Source organism: Eptatretus burgeri, chromosome 12 (assembly GCF_056783735.1).
Source record: "Eptatretus burgeri isolate ZD-2024b chromosome 12, Ebu_testis_v1, whole genome shotgun sequence".
NCBI classification, from domain to species: Eukaryota; Metazoa; Chordata; class Myxini; order Myxiniformes; family Myxinidae; genus Eptatretus; species Eptatretus burgeri.
The window spans coordinates 23,375,242-23,397,848 of NC_140972.1; the positions used below are offsets into that span (position 1 = coordinate 23,375,242).

Sequence of the window (22,607 nt, forward strand, 5' to 3'; positions counted from 1 at the left end):
GAAGCACGCTCAGGTGAACCCCGAGGTCGCTGGGTGTCCTCCACCCCTGATTGGAAGCTAGCAAAGAGGCCTAGTAGTAGTCACACTCCCCAGCCAGCGAGTTATGCCTGGCACCACCAAATGGAAAAAGACAAATAAGTGCCTTGCCCAGGTTTAATAGAATGGAACAGTGTGCCAGGTCGGAAAAAATTGGTCATTCGGATCATTCTAGCCATAGCAGGGTTTGTTGCATTGTTTCGAGCTAAAAGTAAATGGTTTGGTTCGATGGACTCTCCTCCGCACCATTCATGTGTGACACCTGGTACGAGTAGTGTTGATGGGAGAATTTGTTAACAAGGGCCAGGCTAGGTCACCCTCTCCAAGTGCCAGAAAGGCCACCAGTATGTCATGAGCACACATCCACGAAGATAACAGTTGAGTAAGAAACACACCATCCTGTCTGTAAAAGAAAAAACAAAAGAGGAAGGAAAAAAAAAAAGAGAGTACTTAACCAAAACAAGTCAGGCAAGGAAGGTTAAGGGTACACTCCATCTCACCTGGTCTGAGGTCATCACACCCATTTGCGTCCTCAAGACACCTCCAAACTGCATTTGCTTACCATCGATATCACCATGCCACCAATGCTGTGTCACCTGCTGTCCAATGCATGTCTTGTTGCCTGCTGCTGCTTGTGAGTAGGCCATATGGGCCGAAGCATTTTTGTGGGCCATTGAGGCCAAAGTGCTTTTATGGGCCGAAGCATTCTGTGGGCCGTTGCGGCTGAAGATTCATGCCATTCTGTGGGCCGTGCGGCCGAAGATTCATGCCATTTTGTGGGCTCAGTGGGCCGAAGAACTCTCTGTGAGATTAGGCCACTGGGCCGACTGGACTCACCTGGTGAGAGGCCAATAAGGCCGCGAAGTGAGGAAACCCTCAGGGGTGAATGGACAATACTGCCGGGAGGGGGGCATGAAGGAGCGAACACGTGAAATAACTTTGAACCTTTGAATGTTTTGCTCCTATACTAATATTGGTGTGAAAAGCAAAACTGAATGCCCTCCCATTCAAATCCATAATTAGAATGTTAAGTAGTGTGCATAGAGTGTGAATTTGTTTGTTAGATTGGTGACCCAACACACTAGGATAGGGACATGCCAATCTTACTGCGACACTTTGGTTTTTGGAGTTAAGTACTTCCAATGTTGTGGGTTAGAGTAAATGGGAGATCTGTGCTGTACGTTAGACAGGGCCATTGCCGTGGGCTGCCCCAGATGGAGGCTCGGGAGACCTCGGGAGAAAGGTGGGGGTAGTGTTACGGAAATGGCCCTTATTGGACTACTAAATATAGGATTAGCTCAGATCCCCCATTAAATGCATGTTTAGCTAGGTTGTATGATAAAATGGGCATTACATGTGTGTCGGGAGGTGTAAGAGACTGTTTTGTTGTTCGTACAGTGGTGGTGTGCCAAGGGCTCCCTCTTCTTCCTCCCCTCTACGGACGATAGGCCCCGCCCAGTCGGCTGAGAGGGTGTGGCCAAAAAGGAGGAAGTGAAGCTAAGGGGAGAAGTTTGTCGGCTTCGCCGTGAGAGGCGTGCTCGTGTGTCGAAGGAGCGAACGAAAGAGAAACGAGAGAGAAAAGGAGTTTTCAGTTTGGAAAATGGTTTGGTTTTTGAGGCGTGCTGGTATTTTCGAAGCGAGTGAACGTAAGAGAGGCTGCCTGCACATCGAGTCTGCCTTTTTGGGGCAGTGGGAGAGGCGGCCTGCACGTCAAGTCGGCGATCGACTCTTATGAGGAGGTGATTCTGCCGTGAGAGAGACGGCAGCCGGCTTTGAGAGGCGAGCGTGGAAAAGGAAAGAAAAGGTGATTCGACAGAGAGAGAAACTGAGAGGACGGAGTTGGGAAGTCGGGCTTCAAGGCGGGAAGGCAGGAACGGAGACGACGGAGCCTCTGACGGTCCTTGCTCACACCAACGGCTCAACGCGTTTGCCGATTCGCTTGCCGGAGCCCGGCACCTCGATTTGGGCCTCGTCTGGTGAACAGGCCAGGCCTGGATTTGTGTGCTGGACCTTGGGAGAGATCAGCTGAGGCCCGTCGTTGATTTGGCAGTCTCGTGCCGTCGACCGCGTGCAGTGCGAAGGGGGAAAGAGTGCTGCGCCGCCATCTTGCTACGCGGCGCGTTCGAGCTCGGGCTCAAATCCGTGAACATCCGCCTGTTGCGAGCGACATTCGTGCTTTTGACACTGTCCTCTCGTCCATGAAACATCACCAAGTACTCTGTCTTGTCTTGCATGCATGCTGTCTGTCTGTCTGTCTTGTCTGCACGTGTTGTATAAGGCATATCTCGGTAGGGACCCCCTCGAAACCTGTAGTCCGTGGTTCCCCAGTTAAGAACGGGTTGAGGATTGTTAATAAAAACATTGTCGTGAATTTTGCTTGTGTTGTGTTCCCCGCTGTTCCCCAATAAATCTGGTTGGTTCGTATGAAGTTGCCGCTATGGATTAATTTGTGTCGCGTTGACGAACAATCCGTTTGATAGGCATATAAAACCAAAAATGGTTACAGACTGGCAGAGAACGCTCGGCATCTGACAGAACCAGTCTGTCACCAGGGGTTCTATTTCCCCAACTGGTAAGGTGCAAGGATTACGTTGGTATCGCGATTGAAGACGCGTGACCCGAGGCCTGTGCCGAGCCGGCCGGCGCTATAAACCCCGGAGACGGCGGTGGTGAGGGTGGCGCCAAAATTCGGGTGAGAATCCCGCCACCCCGGATCCGCAACAATATGTGTGTATATATATATATATATATATATATATATATATATATATATATATATATATATATATATATATATATATATATATATATATATATATATATATATATATTATATTTGCTGTATATATACTCTACATGTATATGTATATAGATACTGTATACGAGGTCCGTCTAAAAGTAACGGGACTGAGCCTGCTGTGTGCTCCACTTACACAACTTGAATGAACGGGTTGCGTCACAGTCTTTCGCAACATTCCAGCAATATATATGATTGGTGATGGTTGACTGCGCTCATTGTGTGATTTTTTTTTGCAGGTCGTGCTTTACACGTTGTCTGGTCTGAGTCGTCGTGCTGAGTCATCGTGAGCAGAGAGCCAATCTGAAGTTTCTTGCCAAGCTTGGCAAAACACCTTCCGCATCCTTTGCTATTCTCCAGCAAGTCTACAGGGAAGAAATGATGTCACGTGCACGTGCATTTCAATTTGAACAAGAGATTCAAAGAGGGACGGGAGGAGGTTGAAGCCAATCTATGGTCTAGAAGCCCTTCAACGAGCAGAACGGCAGACAACATCAAGCGTGTGAAGCACTTGGTGCACGCAGTTTGTCGAGTCACGGTGCGGATGATTGCTGAGGAACTTTCCATCAACAAGGACACTTTTTGGAGCAACATCATTGAAAATCTCGAAATGCGCAAGGTGTGCGCAAAGATGATCCCCAAGCTGTTGTCCGAGGACCAGAAACAGCAAAGAGTCACCGTCTGTCAAGACATTATCGAGCGCCTGGAGGACGATCCAGACCTGTTCGGGAGAGTCATCACTGGCGAAGAATCATGGATATTCAAATACGATCCCGAGACCATACGGCAGAGTAGTCAGTGAAAAAGTCCAGCATCACCAAGACCAAAGAAAGCAAGGATGTTGAAGTCGAAGGTCAAGGTGATGCTCATCGCGTTTTTTGACATCAAGGGCATCGTCCACTTCGAGTTTCTACCACAAGGTCAAACAGTAAATCAATATGTGTACAAGGAGATCCTCCGGCGCCTCATGAGATCAGTCCAGGAGAAGAGAAGGGATCTGTGGGAGAACAACGCCTGGGTGCTCCACCATGACAACGCCCCTGCTCACAGTGCCCTGAGCATTGGACAGTTTCTGGTGGAGAGGAATGTGCCAACTATGGAGCAACCCTGGTATTCGCCAGACTTTGCCCCTTGTGATTTGTTCCTATTCCCCAAGCTCAAGGGGGTGATCAAGGGGACCTGATTTCCTGATGTTGAGGACATCAAAAGGGCCGTGACGACATATATATATATATATATATATATATATATATATATATATATATATATATATATATATATATATATATATATATATACATATATATATATATATATATATATATGTTTATGTATATGTATATATCCAATATATATATATATATATATATATATATATATATATATATATATATATATATATATATATATATATATATATATATATATATATATATTCCGTATATATACTGAAACACAAAAGAAACTTACCACCTTTTAAACCTTCAAATATCAACAATAACACTGCGTGTGGTAAATGTGTGAACTTATTTGTGGACAAGTGTCCTCACTGTCAGACAAAACTGTCATGGATGGTCACTTGAACCTTCAATGGTCACTTCATAGCACAGCTGTTGAACAGCCGTTTTGACTGTCAGTGATTAGCAAAGGGGTACGGGATGATTTTAATGAACTGCACGTGATGCTTGATATTGGCTTTAAAAAGGCCAGTGCAAAATGGGCATTTCAATCAACATGCCGCGATTGTCAAGGGATCAATGGCAGTGTGCCTTGGGCATACTGCAAGGCGAATTGAGCTACCGTGAGATGGCACGTCGCCTTGGCTGTTCACACCAGACGATATTGGCCCTGGTGGACAGAGACACCCTCCACAACTCTGCAGATGACAGACCTCGATCAGGGCGGCCAAGAGTCACCACTGCTAGGCAGGACAGGCAGATGGTCCTAAGTTAGATGGCTTCAGACATTGAGGACTGAGTGGGACAGAATCCAGCAGCAATCCATCCAAAGACTGGTAAGCAGTATGCGCCGACGATACACTGCCTGTATCCAAAACAATGGTGGCCACATACGCTATTGAAAGGGGACTGACATTGCACCCTGTGCTGTTCTGTACTGTAGAACAAACTTATGAGATGGTGTATCTTGGTCAAAAACTTGACAAGTCATCAATAAAATGCCAATGTTTCAATTAGCAATTGTTGGTTTGTTTTATTTTGAACTGTTACAATTTTATTACATTTCATACAAGTGGTAAGTTTCTTTTGCGTTTCAGTATATATATATATATATATATATATATATATATATATATATATATATATATATATATATATATATATATATATATATATATATATATATTTCTACTTCAAAGAGACAAGGCGCCACAGACTTTCGTACAAAACCCAAGGAAAATAATCAGGCTCGTGAGCCTTTAATGGTACTAAGAGCCGGGATGACCGAAGGGCTCCGAGAGACCGGGCTGGTTACCTGGTCGCCCCTGGTGGTGACTCGAAGGTGTTCGGGTCGGCGACCCCTGGTGGTGCTCTGTTCGGCCCTTCACGCCACAGACACGCCAGTCGCTTGAGCGGACGGGCAGCTTGAGCAGCTGGGCGAGCGGCTTGGTCTCCCTCGTGGTTCGGCCTTCAGCGCAGCTTGGCCCGTCGGACCTGGCCGGCGATGCGCCTGGAGGAGCGAACAGGTCTGTTGGCTCTTTCAGAGTTTATGCTCTTTTGGGACCCATTCACTCCTCAGCGTCGCTTGATGCCCTCAAGGCCGTCTGCTCGGGCCGCCGAGCTACGATGCACCTTTCTCTTCAGTGACTCCAAACTCCGTCCTTCCAACCTCCACCAGCCCCGTCTCTCCACTCTGACTGTTCCGATGCGCCTTCCTCTCTCCCGTCTCCCGACTGCCTCTGGCGATTCGACTTCGCCCTTTTTATAGCCCGGGATGGGGGGGGGTGGTGAAGCCGCTCTCGGTTTCTTCACCCGAGGCTGGCGCCACTTTCACCCCTGGTGGGAAACCCCATTTCTGATTGGCCAGTCCTCTCCGAGGTAGACCTCATCCTGATCCGTTTCTGCAAATCAGCTGCTTCGCGGCTGTTTGCACACGGACGGTGGAATGTGGCTCTTCCTGTTGTACAGCGTGTCCGCTACCAATGGCACTATGCGGCTGTCGCTGAGGAGGACGTGATGGTGTTTTTGATGTTGATGGCGGTGTTGTGGAGATGGTGTTGTTGAGAAAATGGCGGTGTGGTGGAGATGGCGTTGTTGAGAAGATGGCGGTGTGGTGGAGATGGCGTTGTTGTCGAGTTTGTTGAAAATAAAAGATAGGAAAGAATAACGACTACCTTAAGATTCACAGCCCATCACAGGAACAAGGCCCGTTATACATCGGTGGGGGAATCTATCCTGAAACACACAATTATTGAAATAACTGATCTCTGGGGAACCTGAATGGTGTCTTGTGAATTTCCACAACCGCAACAATATATGTATATATATATATATATATATGTATATGTATGTATATATATATATATATATATATATATATATGTATGTATATATGTATGTATGTATATATATGTATATATATATATATATATGTATATATATGTATATATGTATATATATATATATATATATATATATATATATATATATGTATATATGTATATATATATGTATATGTATATATATATATGTATATATATATATATATATGTATATATATATGTATATATATATGTATATATGTATATATATATATATGTATATATATGTATATATATGTATATATATGTATATGTATATATGTATATATATATATATATATATATATATATATATATATATATATATATATATATATGTCATATATATATATACACATCCGGCCATAAAAAAACATTTCCTCAAGAAAAAGCCAAACCCCTGCACAGCAGGGAAAAATGGCTGTAAAAACGGTCATTCTTTACTTAAAAAAACAAAAGTTCGATTCATGACCTCTCAAGGGTTGGTAACTTGGCTTGACAAATAAATGATCTTGAGAAACCCTGTCAATTGTATCCGTTTCAAATTTTAAACACCTGGATCACGTCACCTGTCGTGTCGATAATTCAGCTAACCATGCTCGGTGACAGGTCTCACAAGGGATTTAGCCTGGTGTTGGCTTTGCGGTTCGGGTGGTGACTTGGCATCCTGGTTCCTGAGTTCGAGCCCCGTCGGCCACTGAATTAACACCAAGGAGGTGACTCAGCCTGTCATCCTTCCGAGGTCGGTGACATGAACACCAGTACACTGGTAGTCGGTGCCAGGAACACCGGATTGAGTGTATCAAGAACTGTATTATGGGTCGGCGGTCGCGGGAGCAAGACACCATGATGATTCGGGTGCCTGAATTGAACGATCGTTCTCTTCAAAAGCGAACGCACACCGATGTCCGTCCGTCCATTGGGACCACACTCTGTACAGAGCGTCGATGCTGCCGAAGCAGTCTCCTGGGCTGTTGGGCACGATCCTGGACGGGTCGCCACTCCGACGCAGGACACTCGAATGGTTCGATCATCCCACTATCCCAGCAAGCTGGTACTCATTTTGCCGACCTTGGAAGAATGACAGGCTGAGTCAACCCCACCCGGTATTAATTAAACGGGGAGCAGGATTTGAACACAGGACCCGAGGATCGCAAGGCCACCACCCTCAACTGACTGACTGATACAAATGTAATACTTTTACAATCACATCATGCACCCCAACTGCGACCACTCTCCATCAAGAGAGGGGCGTCTGTCCAATTTTGGAATATTCATTAATTATTGCTAATTGAAAAAAAATTTTTTGTCCTCGATGGGTTTTCCACCTGTCGTTGATAAATTTATGATGCGGTGTATTGGTAATCATTGCTGTTTACAATGTTTTTGATTCTTCTGAGGGTTTTTCCACTTCTTGTTGATAAATTTTATGATGCGGTGTATTGGTAATCATTGCTGTTTAAAAGTTTTTGGTCCTTCTGAGGGTTTTTCCCATTTCTCGTTGATAAATTTTATGAGGCGCTGTATTGGTAATCATTGCTGTTTACAATGTTTTTGGTTCTGAGGGTTTTTTCACTTCTCGTTGATAAATTTTATGATGCGGTGTATTGGTAATCATTGCTGTTTACAATGTTTTTGGTTCTTCTGAGGGTTTTTTTCCCACTTCACGTTGATAAATTTTATGAAGCGCTGTATTGGTAATCATTACTGTTTACAATGTTTTTGGTTCTCCTAAGGGTTTTTTTCCCCACTTCTCGTTGGTAAATTTTATGAGGCGGTGTATTTGAGCGGAAAGCTCAAGAGCATCGTGCTGTATACATACGTTGGATTATAAATCTTTCGGTGTAATTTGAAGGCTAAATCGTTCAGCGGAAACGCATTGATTGCTGAAGAAACTTTTTTTTTCAATTGGTGGGAGATGAAGAGTAATCCCACCACACGAGCGTTTAGCCGCACCCTTTGCTTTCCTTCCTCACTCTTGGACACTTCCGCCTTCCGTGCGGTGCTTGCTGTGGAAACGAAGCGCTTTTACCTCGCCAAGGGAAGGAGTATGGCAACCAAGAAAGATAGAGGGCGAGTTGAGATCGTTTCCAAGCCAATTCCTCCTAAACCAGCCAAGCCGGGTGAGTTGGCGTGCACACCTGAACTAAATATCGTGTAATAACCTGGATAATAGGTGGGGAACGGTACTGTGTCCATATTATCACTTTACATGATAGCAAGATGATTGGCATGTTATGGTTTGGTCGTCCATCCCTGGATTCTGGTGGAATTTTATATCAATATCTGGCACACAAACACCTGTAGAGTCCTTGTGGAGACTTTGCAGTTTAAAACACACACACACACACACACACACACACACACACACACACACACACACACACACACACACACACACACACACACACACACACACTGAACTTTGGTCATTCGGCCCATCATACCTGCGTTGCACCAACACCGTGGTTCCAACGAGCCAGCCACACACAAGCTCCCTCCAAGTCCTGCCAAAAGCTGCGTACCCCTCTATCTCCAAAGCATCCAAGTGGCTTCATATACATTTATTATCTCGACGGTATCCTTGACTTTTATGTGTTATTAACCCTCCCGCTATAGGACAAGGGAAGGCACATGTATTGCCAATGCTATATTTTAGGAATCTAAATTACTGTATTTCAAGAGTTATCCTGACACTTTATACCATTCCCCAACGACGCATCACCTCAGATCTTCACCGCACTCAAACCCCAACACTACAACATTTGTACAACCGCCACAGCGTCTTTATAAAAATCCCTACATCAATCCCGACAACAACCCAAGCTTGTTTACCTTCGCCACAACCACGATGTCTCAACCACCATGCCATAACTCCTCGCTATGCCACCACAACGAACGCCTCAACCACAGTCACCACCACGGACGCCCACCACTTCCCTTTGGAGGTGGTGGGGAGTAATGTGCACCACGCACCATTATAGATGCTCATGCTTGGGATGTTCTGGCATATAACTTGAAGCGCAACTTTGCATTAAAATCCGTTCAACATCTTATGGATAGCCCGAGCGCTCCATTCAATTATGGCCCCTATTCGGCATACAGTGCATGTTGATGGCCGGTAAGCACGATCAAGTACCTCGCCCCATGATGTTCTCAGAGCTCAACCGTATGGCGAGGGCTGGGAGCGAATGAGCCATTTCCAGTACCAGATCCTCGCATGGAAACTTCTACAGTCCGTCCTGATTTGCCTTTAGACTCCTCCTTCGCCAAACAACTATAAAGACACCACGCGGGAGTGAGCTATAGACAGAGAGAACACTTTTGGCCTGGTCTGCGGTGCAGGATAAAGGGCAGCATTGAGCAGGCGGCATTGAGCACGTGGAGCAGAGCACTGGGTGGGCGAGCGATCGAGGCGTCGTGTTTGGCGCATTCATTAGGGCCAAGCCGATAACACACATTTACACACACAGATAGTCTTACATGTAAAAGCTGTCTTCTCACACATTCTGTCTCTTGTTTTCTGTCTCGTCTGCTGTGGATGCATAAGAGCGATTGGCGAGGGTAAGTCCCAAACGACTGTTCTTTTCAGAGCCGACCCACAGACGCGCACTTCTTTCCATTTTCTTCTCTGCATCTCATCGCACCTCCTCTGACCACTCACCATTAGATACCCACAGTTTTCCTCCCCCCTTCCCTCCTCAGCGACTGGGTTGCGTTGGTCCGTCAACCGCACCTGGTAACAGAGGTCACAAACCACTTCAAACTTTCTCTCTTTCTTGCTCTCTAACTTTCCTCGGGTCATGTTTCTGATGGTGCCTGTTTTGTATAGTATGAATTAAGATTGTGCAAGTTAGTTATATCTGTAATGTTCTATCCTGTGTCTTTTGTTCTTTTGTGAATATTTACATTTCTCTTGCTTCACTTGTAATAAACTTTCTTGTATAAATGCACCCAGCTTGAAAAAAGTCTTCCCCATTGCTCGAGCATGGTGTGCACTTCGAGTTAGCCGGAAAGTTTTACCCCACCAATTTTCTCTTGTTAGCCGGTGCATATGTGGCAGCTCCGCTTCGCTGCACCTGATACGGTAAGTTAACTTGAGTATGCATTGAGGGCACGAGACTACCACCCTTGATGCTGCCAATCCACCGGAAACAGTAACATACAAAGTAGTGTGAATCCTGCCAGGATTGGCGATACCAATCGGTGCTTGTGGTTGATTAACAACCCGCTGGCGCACGGAGTTATCCGTGCTCGGTGGCCTCAGGACTGGGCATTTGAGAGGGACCTGAGTGCTTCCCCTCGTTGCAAACCTCGAACCCCGGATCCGTAACAATAAGTTTTAAATTTTAACCTGATCGGACACATGGTCTCGCAGCCTGAATTATTTAATGTTTTGAATCTGGGCTCAGGGATTTAAATCAAAGTTGTTGCAAGTAATATAATGATGTAATGATGTATGCAGAGGCATATCTGTCGACATCGCACAATCAAATAGTGCTGTTCTAGTATCTTCTTTCTTCCTGCACTCCCAACACTCCCGATTTCCGAGCTGTATCGCGGAGCGGGCTTTCAGAATTGAATATTGCATCATTAATGTGAATGGAAGGTATGCAGAGTTGACGCTTCATTTTTTTTGACCTTGACCTAAATTTTTAAGGTCATGCTGAAGACATTTTAACATTTTTCACAATAACTCGACTAAGTTTTGTCAGATCAGAACATAATTGCCCTCGCTTGGTAGGTTAGATGAAGGTACCTTTACGATGAATTTACATCATCCCCCTCTGAGTTAAAGGTCAAGGTCAGTGGGGGGGGGGGACACTTTTTTTTTTTTTTTTTTTTTTTTTTTTGTCATAGCTCAATCTTTACATTGTGGAATTTCAAAGACTGCTTAGCCTTCCAAGATGTTCTTGCATCATAATAGTGTTGCTGCACTGACATTGTGCACCTGATATTTGTTTTGTGTCCTTGACCTACTTTTTCGTATTGTGACCCAATTAACAAAAACCACCTTTTTGACCATAATATGGATAATTTTCCTCCGATTTTCATGATGTTGAGTTTTATGGATCAACTGTAGATGGGGGCATCTTTTCTTTAATTCACACTCTATCCCTAAATGTTGAAGGTCAAGGTTATATGGTGGTCTGAAAAACATTTGGCCATCATTGGATTGTGGGCCAAGGGTAAGCCTTCCTTGAGTGAGGCTTACCCTTGGCAATCACTTTGTGATTGTAGATATCTAGTTTATTTTGCATTCCTCGCATTTTTCCCCCCAAACTTGTGTTTTAATTTGTGTTTTTTTTTTCCCCCTTTTTTTGCTGTTGAAAAGTTCATTGTTAAAGAGGACACTGGTTTAGATTACTGTTATGTGCACAACACATGCTGCACACTTTAATCAATCCGTTACTGTTAATCTTGCACACACACGTTTTGTGATTTGTTTTTGATGCCTTGTTTTTCCTTCTTTTGTATGCAGGCAAGGTGAAAGTATATCGAGCACTGTATACCTTTGAACCAAGAACGGTACGTGATTTAAAAATAAATAGTTTGTACTCTGCTAGGTCCATAACGAATAGGGATTAAGGCCTTTGTTACATGAGTTTGGTTATTTTTTTTTCCCTTTTTTATTTTTCAATTCCTTGGATGTGCTCAAAGACGTCAGTTATCTGAAATGACAGATGAGCCAATCGGACAGTCTTTAGTGGCCTTCAAATGGATGTCAAGGCCATGTGTTGGCTTCAAACCTTTCCCAGATTCTGAAGCACCTACACCCAAAGTTTGGAATCTCCAGGTGCTACGGTTCGGCTGTGAATGAATAACACATAGACACACAAAAGTAGTTATTAGATACATTAATCAACAACAAAAAATTCCCCTTATCATATGGTTGTCAGTGTGAAAGGAAACAGAACCAGAACGGGACTCGGTTGAGCACATACCTTCACCAGGCTTAACAGTTTACATTTTATATCCCACTGATAGACCAGATCTGTGCCCAGACCTGAACCAAAATCGAATTGGCTTGTTGTTGTCACCTCCCCACTCATCCACCAAGTTTTGTCACAATCTGTCCATAACTTTTTGAAAGTACTTGCCATATATCACTTTTGGCCCCATCTCTCAATGATAAAGAATCTTTTTCTTTCTTCTTCTTCTTTCGGCTGCTCCCGTTAGGGGTCGCCACAGCGGATCATCCGTATGATCCGCATAGTGATTTGGCACATGTTTTACGCCGGATGCCCTTCCTGACGCAACCCTGGTCGCCTCTTACGACACAGGGATATGGTACACCTATTTTAACCGGGGTATACACCGGCCCAGTACACTGGTACTCATTTCGCAGACCTCGGAAGGATGACAGGCTGAGTTAACCCCCTGGTGTTTTCGACTTGGTGTGTATATATATATATATATATATATATATATATATATATATATATATATATATATATATATATATATATATATATATATATTTTTTTTTTTCATATATTAATTCAGTGTCCCAACGGGGCTTGAACTCGGGACCTTTTGGGTCCCAAGCCTCTGCCCTAACCACTGCGCCAACACCAGGCTTTCTCAATGATAAAGAATCACTTTCAAAATTCTAGAATCTGGATCCGGATCCCAATCTTCTATGTTTGAGATATTGTTTTCAGGATCTGGATCCATTATATATAGCAAGGCATCTCAAGAAGTTATGGACGGGATTGGACGAAACTTGGTTCACAGGTTCGGTGTGCGACAAGGACAAATTGATTCGATTTTGCTGAATATCCGGACACCAAAATAATTTTTTTAATTTTCAGTTTTTCTTCACCATTGAGAGATAGCACCAAATACTATATATAGCATGATATTTATAAAGGTTATGGACAGATTTGGATGAGACCTGGTGGACAGATTGGGTGTGTGACAAGGAGGACTAATTGATTCAATTTTGGTGAGGATCCAGATCCAGATCTGGCCTATCAGTAGGAAACGCAATGTAAACTGTTCAGCCTAGCAGAGTTATGCGCTCCACCAAGTGTCGTTCTAGGTAAACAAGTTTCACACAATATTTGTATGAGAAATGTAGAAAGAATTGAGGGAAATTAGAGAATTAAGTTGTTGCTGTGAATGTTTAAATCGGAAAATTGGTTTTGTTTACAGCAAGGAAAAAAACATACAACATAGACCAGTTTTACTGAGGCCTTTGTTTTTCTTGTAATAATGTTGATCTGTCTTGAGAGAAGAATATTTATTCCACCTTTTGATAAGTAACATTGTTTGTATTACTGAATGGAAAATGACATGCATGTACCACACTTTTTACGGGTTGCCGCGACCATACAGATTATTTTCATTCACTTGGAGGCATTTATATGTTGCACGAATGCCAAAAAAGGAATATTAAATACAGTACTTCCTGTATTGCACTTCAAATCGTATGGTATGAATTCACAAATCGATTAAAATCCAAAGAACATTCGGTTTCCAATTCAAGATGACTCCATTTAGGTTTCATGCGTACTTCTGGTTCTGAGTAAATGTCACGATAAAAAAAAATCAACATTCAATTTTATACTTGAAATCATGTGATTTGACATCATGACACTAAAATACACAATTTGGTGTGTGTGTGTGTGTGTGTGTGTGTGTGTGTGTGTGTGTGTGTGTGTGTGTGTGTGTGTGTGTGTGTGTGTGTGTGTGTGTGTGTGTGTGTGTGTGTGTGTGTGTGTGTGTGTGTGTGTGTGTGTGTGTGTGGTTTTTTTTGTTGTTGACTGCGATACTTTCAGTCGTTACTTATCCAATCTCAACCAAACTTGACAGGAGAACTAAGGGTTGCACAATGAAGGTTGTTGCGACTTAATTTACCCCTCCCTCCGAGGGGGGTTTTCTGCCTCGGGCTAAATCTGTGTCAACGTGTATATCCATGGTAAGATCGCCAATTGTGGCATTTTTCCAAGGCCTCTTGTAATAACAACATTAATGATAATAGCATAATATTAATGTTATAACAAAACAATATTAATAATATCCCCTCTCCCCAAGGGGTTTTTCTTCCTTTGACAAACACCATGTTAACATGTGTATATAGCTTATCATGGCGTTCTGTGGGCAAGCCTACTTAGAAGTAAATAATTATAAACCACAATACACAAATAATTACCTTTTTAAACAGTCGCTACTGCTGTTTAACCCGAAACTGAAAGAAATTTGGAGGAATCCCGGCATACTTGAGGCATTCTATGCTTCTTGCGTCCACCACAGACTAACGGACCCGAGCCTAGATCTACTGTAATCTATATACCCCAGAGAGGATGATAACATGACCTTTCCTGCTGCTCCCGCAGGGAATCATTGATGCACTTGTTTAAATCAAAGGGGATTCATTGCTGATTCAAGAAGAAGAACCAAGTCGTTTTACTTTGCCTCGGTTAGCCGTGGGCAATTTAAATGGAAAAACCAACCCTGTGCATATCGACATTAATCTGAAAATGTGAATGGAATGAAATGAAAAAAACGACATTGATGTGATTGCACTCTTGGTACTTTTTTTTGGTAATTGACGTGAAAAGGTTCCTCACCATTTTTTGCAGGATTGATCAGTGTTGTACCGTATCTGTGCCAATGTGGGCTTGCTGTTTGTTTGCCACATCATTCTACATCCTTGGCAGTATTTTTTCTTTGAACCAACTTCGTGTTAAGTCAGTTTTCTGGATAATTATTAACCTCCGCCATCTTCGAAGATGGATGGAGGTTACTGTTTTCACCCCTTTCTGTTTGTTTGTTTGTTTGTGAACAGTATTACGGAAAAACTCCTCGACGGATTTCGACGAAACTTGGTGGGGGGTTAGGTATGGTCCAAGGATCATGCCATTAAATTTTGGACTTGGTCCCCCCCCCCCCCCAAAAAAAATTGTTAGAGAAAAATTTTTTTTTTTTTGCATTTCTACATGTTTTAAGCGATTTCCAACCCCCCCTCCAAATAAAAGAAATAGAGAATTTTTTTTTGCATTTCTACATGTTTTAAGTGATTTCCAACCTCCCCTAAAAAAAAATTAAGAGAAATTTTTTTTTTGTTTTTTGCATTTCTACATATTTTAAGTGATTTCCACCCCCCCCCCCCCCCAAAAAAAATTTTTTGAGAAAAATTTTTTTTTTTGCATTTTTACATCTTTTAAGTGATTTCCAACCCCCCCCCCCCAAAAAAAAATTGTTAGAGAAAAAAATTTTTGCGACTTTTTTCAACAAAATTTGGATTTTTTTTCCAGGTTTTAAGTGATTTCCAACCCCCCCCGCACCCCCCCCCCAAAAAAATGTTGGAGAAAAGAACTATAATTCTGTCAGCACTGTTGACATATTTAATGAATAAGATATAAGGTTCACTTGAGTGACCCAGCAGTATTGGCGGCGGAGGTTTTGCACTCTTTCGAGTGCTCCCCCTCTAGTTTATTGTCTGTTTCACTGAGGTTTTGCTGTCTAGATTCTGGTCTCATTCTCATTGGTTCTTCAAATTACCAAACTGTGAAACAGAGGGTTGGAGGGTGAGCACAGCAATTATGTTCAGCTGATATTTATTGCAGAATCTTTGAGACTCTTCTTCCTCCCCTCCTTGTGCAGCCAGATGAGCTTTTCTTCGAAGAAGGGGACATCTTGTACGTGTCTGACACCGTAGGTTTTCTTTTTCCATCGTAACTTTAGACTTTTGTCATTCTCGCTTTACAGAAGTGTTTTCTTTATCACTGTGTACACCAAAATGCTTGCCAATGTTTTAAGATTTATACCCATTCCACCTCCTTAATATGTTTCCACCCTCACGTGTAGAGAGCAGCCAACAACAGCAACTCGCACGTACACACACACACACACACACACACACACACACACACACACACACACACACACACACACACACACACACACACACACACACACACACACACACACACACACACACACACACACCATGTTGGGGGGGGGGGGTCGCACAGTTGTGGCAATCCATGAATAGAGTATACGTAAATAAGTGACATAACTATGATAGGGTACACAAACAATACAGTGTGTACAAACACAAAATATGATAACACGAAAAAACAAAGCCATATATCACATACCGTGCAAGCTAAAATAGAACTACAAAGAAAAGAGAATACGGTAATCAACTTACGAACTTACACCACATGAACTTTTGTGTTGGAAAACTGCTGAACAAAGCGGTCGACGACAACCTACAAGTCAATTGTGAATCCCCTTTTTCTGCGGATGCTAATGATGGGCAAGGTTTTCAGTCTGCCGTCCAACATGGTGCTTTTCAAGTGGTTTTTAATATGTTTCCATTAGTTTTAAAAAAATGTCTCACAATCCAGCTGTAGTGGCTGGGAGGATTATTGTAATGGCCGTTGCTTCACATAATTTGGTAAATGCCAAATTGCACAAGTTTTAGATTCTTCCATGGCCACAAAGCTGAGCTCTGTATGCTCTATCATTAATTTCCCAGGCAAAAATATCATTCCTTTCCTGCAGTAATTCTCCGCAGACGACTGTAGTATATGAGAGTACCATTCTCATAAACTATATTTCTAACCGTAGCATTTTTGCCTGGGTTGGCTTATCTCATCTCAATTTTAATATCATCTTCATTGAGGGAATAATGCACTCCAAAGTGCTTGACTCTTTCAAAGCCGAGGAATTTGTGTGAAGAAGGATAAAGGACAAAAAAAATGAACGATAGATAACTTCTCTTCATAAAATCTCCTCTTCCGGTCATTCATAAACAAAATCGCCCTTTTCATGCTTGAAATTAGATACAGATTCACGTTTACCTCGTGACGTGAGGACAACAATGTCTTCCAAATAGACTGAAGTCGCTGCACTGTGGCGCTTGCCTTGGTTTGTTTGACAGAGATTTCAAGTGAACGATCAAAATGGTCTGCAGCCTTTTCATCACATGAAAGTAGCAAGTCTTCGATGAGACTTTCAATCATATCTTTTGCTCCGATATATTGTAGGTGCAAACTTTGGGGCACGTCTGAAACACCTTTGGCTTCATTTAGGACCTCGTTCGTGCGTGAGCGGCATTCAGGAAACAAATGTTTGGTCAATTTGAGCCAAAACGCGACATGCCACCAGTGCTCTGTCAGTATTTTGGTCTGTAAGGTCAACGTGATGAAGAAATGTTATGAAGTAATCAAACAGTGCTTTCGGGCACTAAAGCACAGACTTGGCAAGCCCTTTGCATATCTGACAAATTCTGAAACTCAACCGGTTGCTCATTTGGATACATCTCCTTCTGGAACCTAACCCACTGTGCATGTACATTTGAACCACTCAAAAACCACAATCGCATCTGGAACATCAAGAAAAACGACACGGCAGGTAAAACAGACTTGACTGTTTCAAATATATCAAGGTTCAGACAATTGAGCAAAAAAATGAGCAAAAGTTTCTCAAAACAGTCTGGTTTGAAGAGGAATCTGCATCCGTTGAATACTATTATAATTCAGCCACATCCCACACTATTTTCTGACTGTTTACTAAATGATGTGATTTTAAAAAGTCATCATCTCATTCATATTAGGTTTACTAATCATCAATCAAAAATCAAACATTTAAAGTATCATCATCGTCATGTACGCCATCCTTGACCACGTCGGTTCTGCCGAAGCAGTTTCTAGGCTAGGGTCACAATCCTGGATGGGTTTCCACTCCGACAGATTTAAAGTATACCACACAGAAAAGGCAGTCGGTGTTATTTCAAATGCAGCCTGTGGCTGCTGGTTGCATCGTTGCTGGGAGCGTGGCTGTGCCGCTGATGCAGTGCCCCCTGTTTCTAGTCGGCTGGTGCTAATTTTGCCGACCTCGGAACGATGACAGGATGAGTCAACCCACCCGGTGTTATTATAAATCATGACAAGAGCTCAAACTTTAAGACCCTAAGATCTTAAGCCAGCCACCTTAACCATTCAGCTTCCACCAAGCTTAAAGTCAAAGTGTAAGATAAAGATGAAGAAAGTCTGTCCTCCCTATAAAGATTGCTCCTGGCACATTACCGGAAAACGCAGACAGTGCAAAGAGAAGCGTTATTGGAACATTCCTTCCAGTGCATTTATGTTTATGACTCATGGTGGTGTACATTTACCGCTCGTAAATTAATAAAGGTCTTCGCCCAGGGCACCCTCTGTCGGTCTGCTCACATATCATTGATGTCGTGTGCCTATGGTTTCTGCGCTCTCACTGCAAAAAATAATTTTCATAGTCAGAAAATATTTTCTTAAAATAAGTTTTCTTGAACCAAGAAAATCATGACAATTATTTTATTGTGGCTATTTTTTTTTATGTTTATTTTTATCGTCAGTCAAATTGCGATTTGCATACAAGTTACTGGAGTATTGCATTTACTTGCACGTGATGAGTGCTTTCTCTTGTGTTTTTCTGATCAGAATGACCCCAATTGGTGGAAGGGAACATGTAAAGGTCGAACCGGCTTGGTCCCCAGCAATTATGGTATGATTGTTCTTTCCACTCATCCCGGCCTTGTGTGTTGATGTTGGGTTTGCCATTCGCATCACAAATCAAGCCCACACCGAGTTTCAGGTGTCTTGCATTCCTTATGATTCGTTATCGAAGTATTTGTGATGCAGGACAAGTGCTTGGATAAAGTCTGCCTTCTGAAATATGGGTTCCCAGCAGATATTTCATGAGTGGTGCACCCTTAAAAAAAAACAAAAACAATCAGAAGTGAGTCGGCTCAGAATGCAAAAGTTTCTTTTTGTTCTCTATTTTTGCAATACTTTGGTGATTTTATTGATATTGGTTCTTCTTCACTCAAGTAGATGGAATTATTAATATTTGGTTCAGTTATAACACCATTATATAACATATAGTTATAACACCATTCATGATAATAGCGTAATATTAATGTTATTACAAAACAATATTGATACTTATAATAATATCCCATCTCCCTCAGGGGTTTTTCTTCCTTGAACATAGATTTTGTTTGGTTACGATAGATGCAGCTATTGCCCTCGCCAGAGGAGATGGCATTGCATTTGGGTCCGTTTGTCTGTCTGTCTGTCTGTCTCTGTCTGTCTTTGTTTTTTGTCTGTCTGTCTGTCTGTGTTTGTTTGTTTGTCTGTTTATCCGCACAGAACTTTCGTGTTTTTCTCCGCAACCACATGTTGGATTAAGACGAAATTTTCACCATTTGTGCGACTACTCATGTATAATGTTTTAATGATAATTATGATGTCATAGGTCATGTAGTGTGGCAGCCATATTGGAAAAACGGAAGAACTTTGGACCTCTGTCTCTGAAACTGCACCAAGGAAAAATTGAAACTTGGCAAATAGCAAGTACTCCTTACGGGGAATAAGTGTGATGTTTTTTTGTTTTTTTTAATGACGTCATAATTGCATATGCACAGTAGAACGCCACATCCGATGAGGATGAAAATTTTTGAGGGTCATCTAGGGATAAAATGGTCCACAGGAAAAAAAAATTCATGATGTCATCGGTCACATGATTTGGCAACCATATTCTTTTTTTGGGGTTTTTTTTTTTAAACCTTCAAAAATCTTCTCTGAAGTGGCTGAACAAATCGAGGCAAAACTTTACACGTTTGACTGCCTGTCCATGAGGAACAAATGGTTCACACATGAAATCATATGTCGCATGGTTTTGCAGCCATATTTGATTTACCCTCAAACCTATAAAATGCACCACTCAAAAGAAGTTCTGGCGAGGGTCTGCAGTCTCTGATTGCTCTTTTTCTTGTTAATATTTGGTTTGTTTTCGTCAATCGTCCTTGTTAATGTTGAATATTAATGGATGTGTGCACAAATGCATGGAGGTCGCGAGGGGTTGGTCATCGATGCGAGTATTACGGTGAGAGTGTGATTTAATAGGGTTGAGTGATGAATGGAAGCATGGGCATGGATATGGAAGGGCATGATTGTAAGGATGAGTGATGGGTGGTCACATCTGCATCATGAGGTTCGTGTACTGTGCGTGCTCGAGAAATCATCACACGATGCGCTTGCTAGCACCTGTTACGTGTGGGATGATGCAACATTTACAGCCTGCCTTTGTCTCCCCGGTAAACCAGGGAGGTAAAGTCAGGATAGCAGATGCAAAATGTGCTATGTGCTGCGAAGATGGGAGGGTGCTCCGTTCAACAAGGCGTTGTCACATGATCGAGGTTGTTGTCTCGTGTGCGGCAAAGTCCTGAGCATTGATCATCGCATGGGAAACAAAGAATGCTTGTTACCTCCTCATCCTCACTCCATCATTCACGAGTGCAAAATATGATGCCGAGATATGCTGAAGCAGCCTCTATCGCCCCCGTGGAAGCTTTGGCAGCGTGCAGTACGAGTGACTTATACGATCCCGAGACTTGCGTGAGCAACCAGTGGCGTCCCCACGGAGAGTCTGGGATTGCTCCAAATGACGTCATAAATACACGGTTGCAAACCCACACCGAGCGTCGTGAGTGTGAAATGCGAATTTGAACGTGCGAGATGCGAACCAGGTGCCTTCTTTGTGAGGACGTGGAGCTGGCGTGATGGTTTCGTGTGAACAGCGCTGTATATAAACCGTGCCGAGCGCCGTATAACCGCACAGAGCGTCGTGAGTTGTATGTGTGATTTTAAAGTGCAACATTCAAACCAGGTGCCTTCTTTGACAGCTTCTAGAGCTGCCTTGGAAACACGGAGATACCCCAGAATGGCTGAGCTAGTAGACTAATAAACCCTTCTCGCCGTACGTACCCGTCTCGACTCGCTCTGACGTTGGGGTGGAGCATGGTGTGCCGTGCAATCGATGCAGAAGCATCAATTTTTCCGCCATTTTTTTCACAGATTTCCCAACAAATCCATTAGTTTGCAACTTTCGGCCGAACCGTGATTTGTAAAGTTCGCAAAAACAATTATGTTGTGCACTGGTCTGGGCTCGACGATGAACCAACGGTGTGGCGCAAAGCTCCTTCTTGCATTGTGCTTTGCTTCTCAGGATATAAAAACTTTATGTGGCTAAATCTCTTCGATTTTATGGCAAAAGGAAGAAGCCGATCCTTCGGAAGACGGGTCGGGCTAATGCTAAAGGGTGATTCGCAATCACTGCCATGACGTGCCTCGACAGTGACGACAAGCATTTTTCTTGTAAAAGTAACTTGTGTTGCAAATGTGACATTTGAGAAGAAGGTATTAGCGCAAACCTTTGGCAATTAATAAGACTATTGCAATTATGATCACTTATGGAAGAAGGAGCTTCTTGTTATACAGATGCAGTGATCATTACAAAGTCAATAAAACATTAAAATAATTAGAGTAACCCCTTAAATATTGTGGATTTGAATATCGTGGGTGTTGACCTACACCGGGCAACCTCTTTTGTACACATTTGGTCACAACGGATTTAATTTCGACCAATCGCGGTTTTTGAGCTTTTTTATTTTTTTGTGTACGATGTCGAGGCTCGTGTAAGAGCTAACACACATAACGTACAATGTTGAGGCTCGTGTAAGAGCTAACACACATAACGTACAACAAGGCGAGCAGGAGACAAGAGAGATGGGATGGAGAAGCACAAAACAGTGGGGAACAGAGACGTGAGGAGATCTGTGGAAGGGAGAGGGATGGCGTGGGGAACACGGGGTATACAAGATGGACACTACAAGGAATTTCAGGTCCTTACACTACAGGAACTTTCAGGAAGGAAAGCAGGGAATTTGAAGGAGGTAGGTTTGGGGTGGATTAATGGAAGTAGAAAAGATCATGGTTTTGGATGGGGGAAGATTCGAGGTGGTGGTGAACAGCTGTTTTGAAGAACTGGAGGGTGAGAGTGGGATTGAAACGAGTGTGTGTTTATGCCAAAGGTGGGAAAAAAGAGGCATGAAAGAGTGAAGGTGAGCAGTGATTCTTGAATTGTGGTAGTTTTACCAGAAAGGGGTTGCAGGTGGACTTTGAGTGCCCTGCGGAAATTTGGGGGTGAGGGAGTGGGGGGGGGACATATCGCCTACAGAGCTGGGGGGGTGGGGGGGGAAGCCCAAGAGAAGACAGACCACCGACCTGCCTGCGCTGAGAGAGTGAGAGACCCAAAGACTCAGCCTTATCGCAGGAGATACCAATGATCCTGAATGCCTTAGTTTCCACAGCGTGAAGCCAAGAAAAGTGAGAGGCGGGATCAACAGCCCAGAAGGGAGAGCAGTACTCTGTCCTGTGGTCAGGAGCTCAGGTGTGCCAA

At 43.1% G+C, this 22,607-nt stretch overlaps 1 protein-coding gene and 1 long non-coding RNA gene across 2 annotated transcripts in view; one reads left to right on the plus strand and one right to left on the minus strand.

The window, feature by feature from the left end:
- The window catches only part of LOC147015254 (uncharacterized), a 59,923-nt gene extending 52,377 nt beyond the window's left edge, over positions 1-7,546 (minus strand). Inside the window, exon 1 of the long non-coding RNA XR_015050255.1 lies at positions 6,966-7,546. This is a non-coding gene — a long non-coding RNA (uncharacterized LOC147015254). The remainder of the gene's footprint in view (positions 1-6,965) is intronic.
- A 670-nt stretch (positions 7,547-8,216) lies between these two features.
- OSTF1 (osteoclast stimulating factor 1) overlaps positions 8,217-22,607 on the plus strand; it is a 68,131-nt gene continuing 53,740 nt past the window's right edge. The window contains exons 1-4 of the mRNA XM_085849834.1: positions 8,217-8,494; positions 11,854-11,900; positions 15,984-16,034; positions 18,806-18,869. Of these exons, the coding sequence (XP_085705960.1) occupies positions 8,290-8,494; positions 11,854-11,900; positions 15,984-16,034; positions 18,806-18,869 (367 nt within the window). The 5' untranslated portion in view covers positions 8,217-8,289. The remainder of the gene's footprint in view (positions 8,495-11,853; positions 11,901-15,983; positions 16,035-18,805; positions 18,870-22,607) is intronic.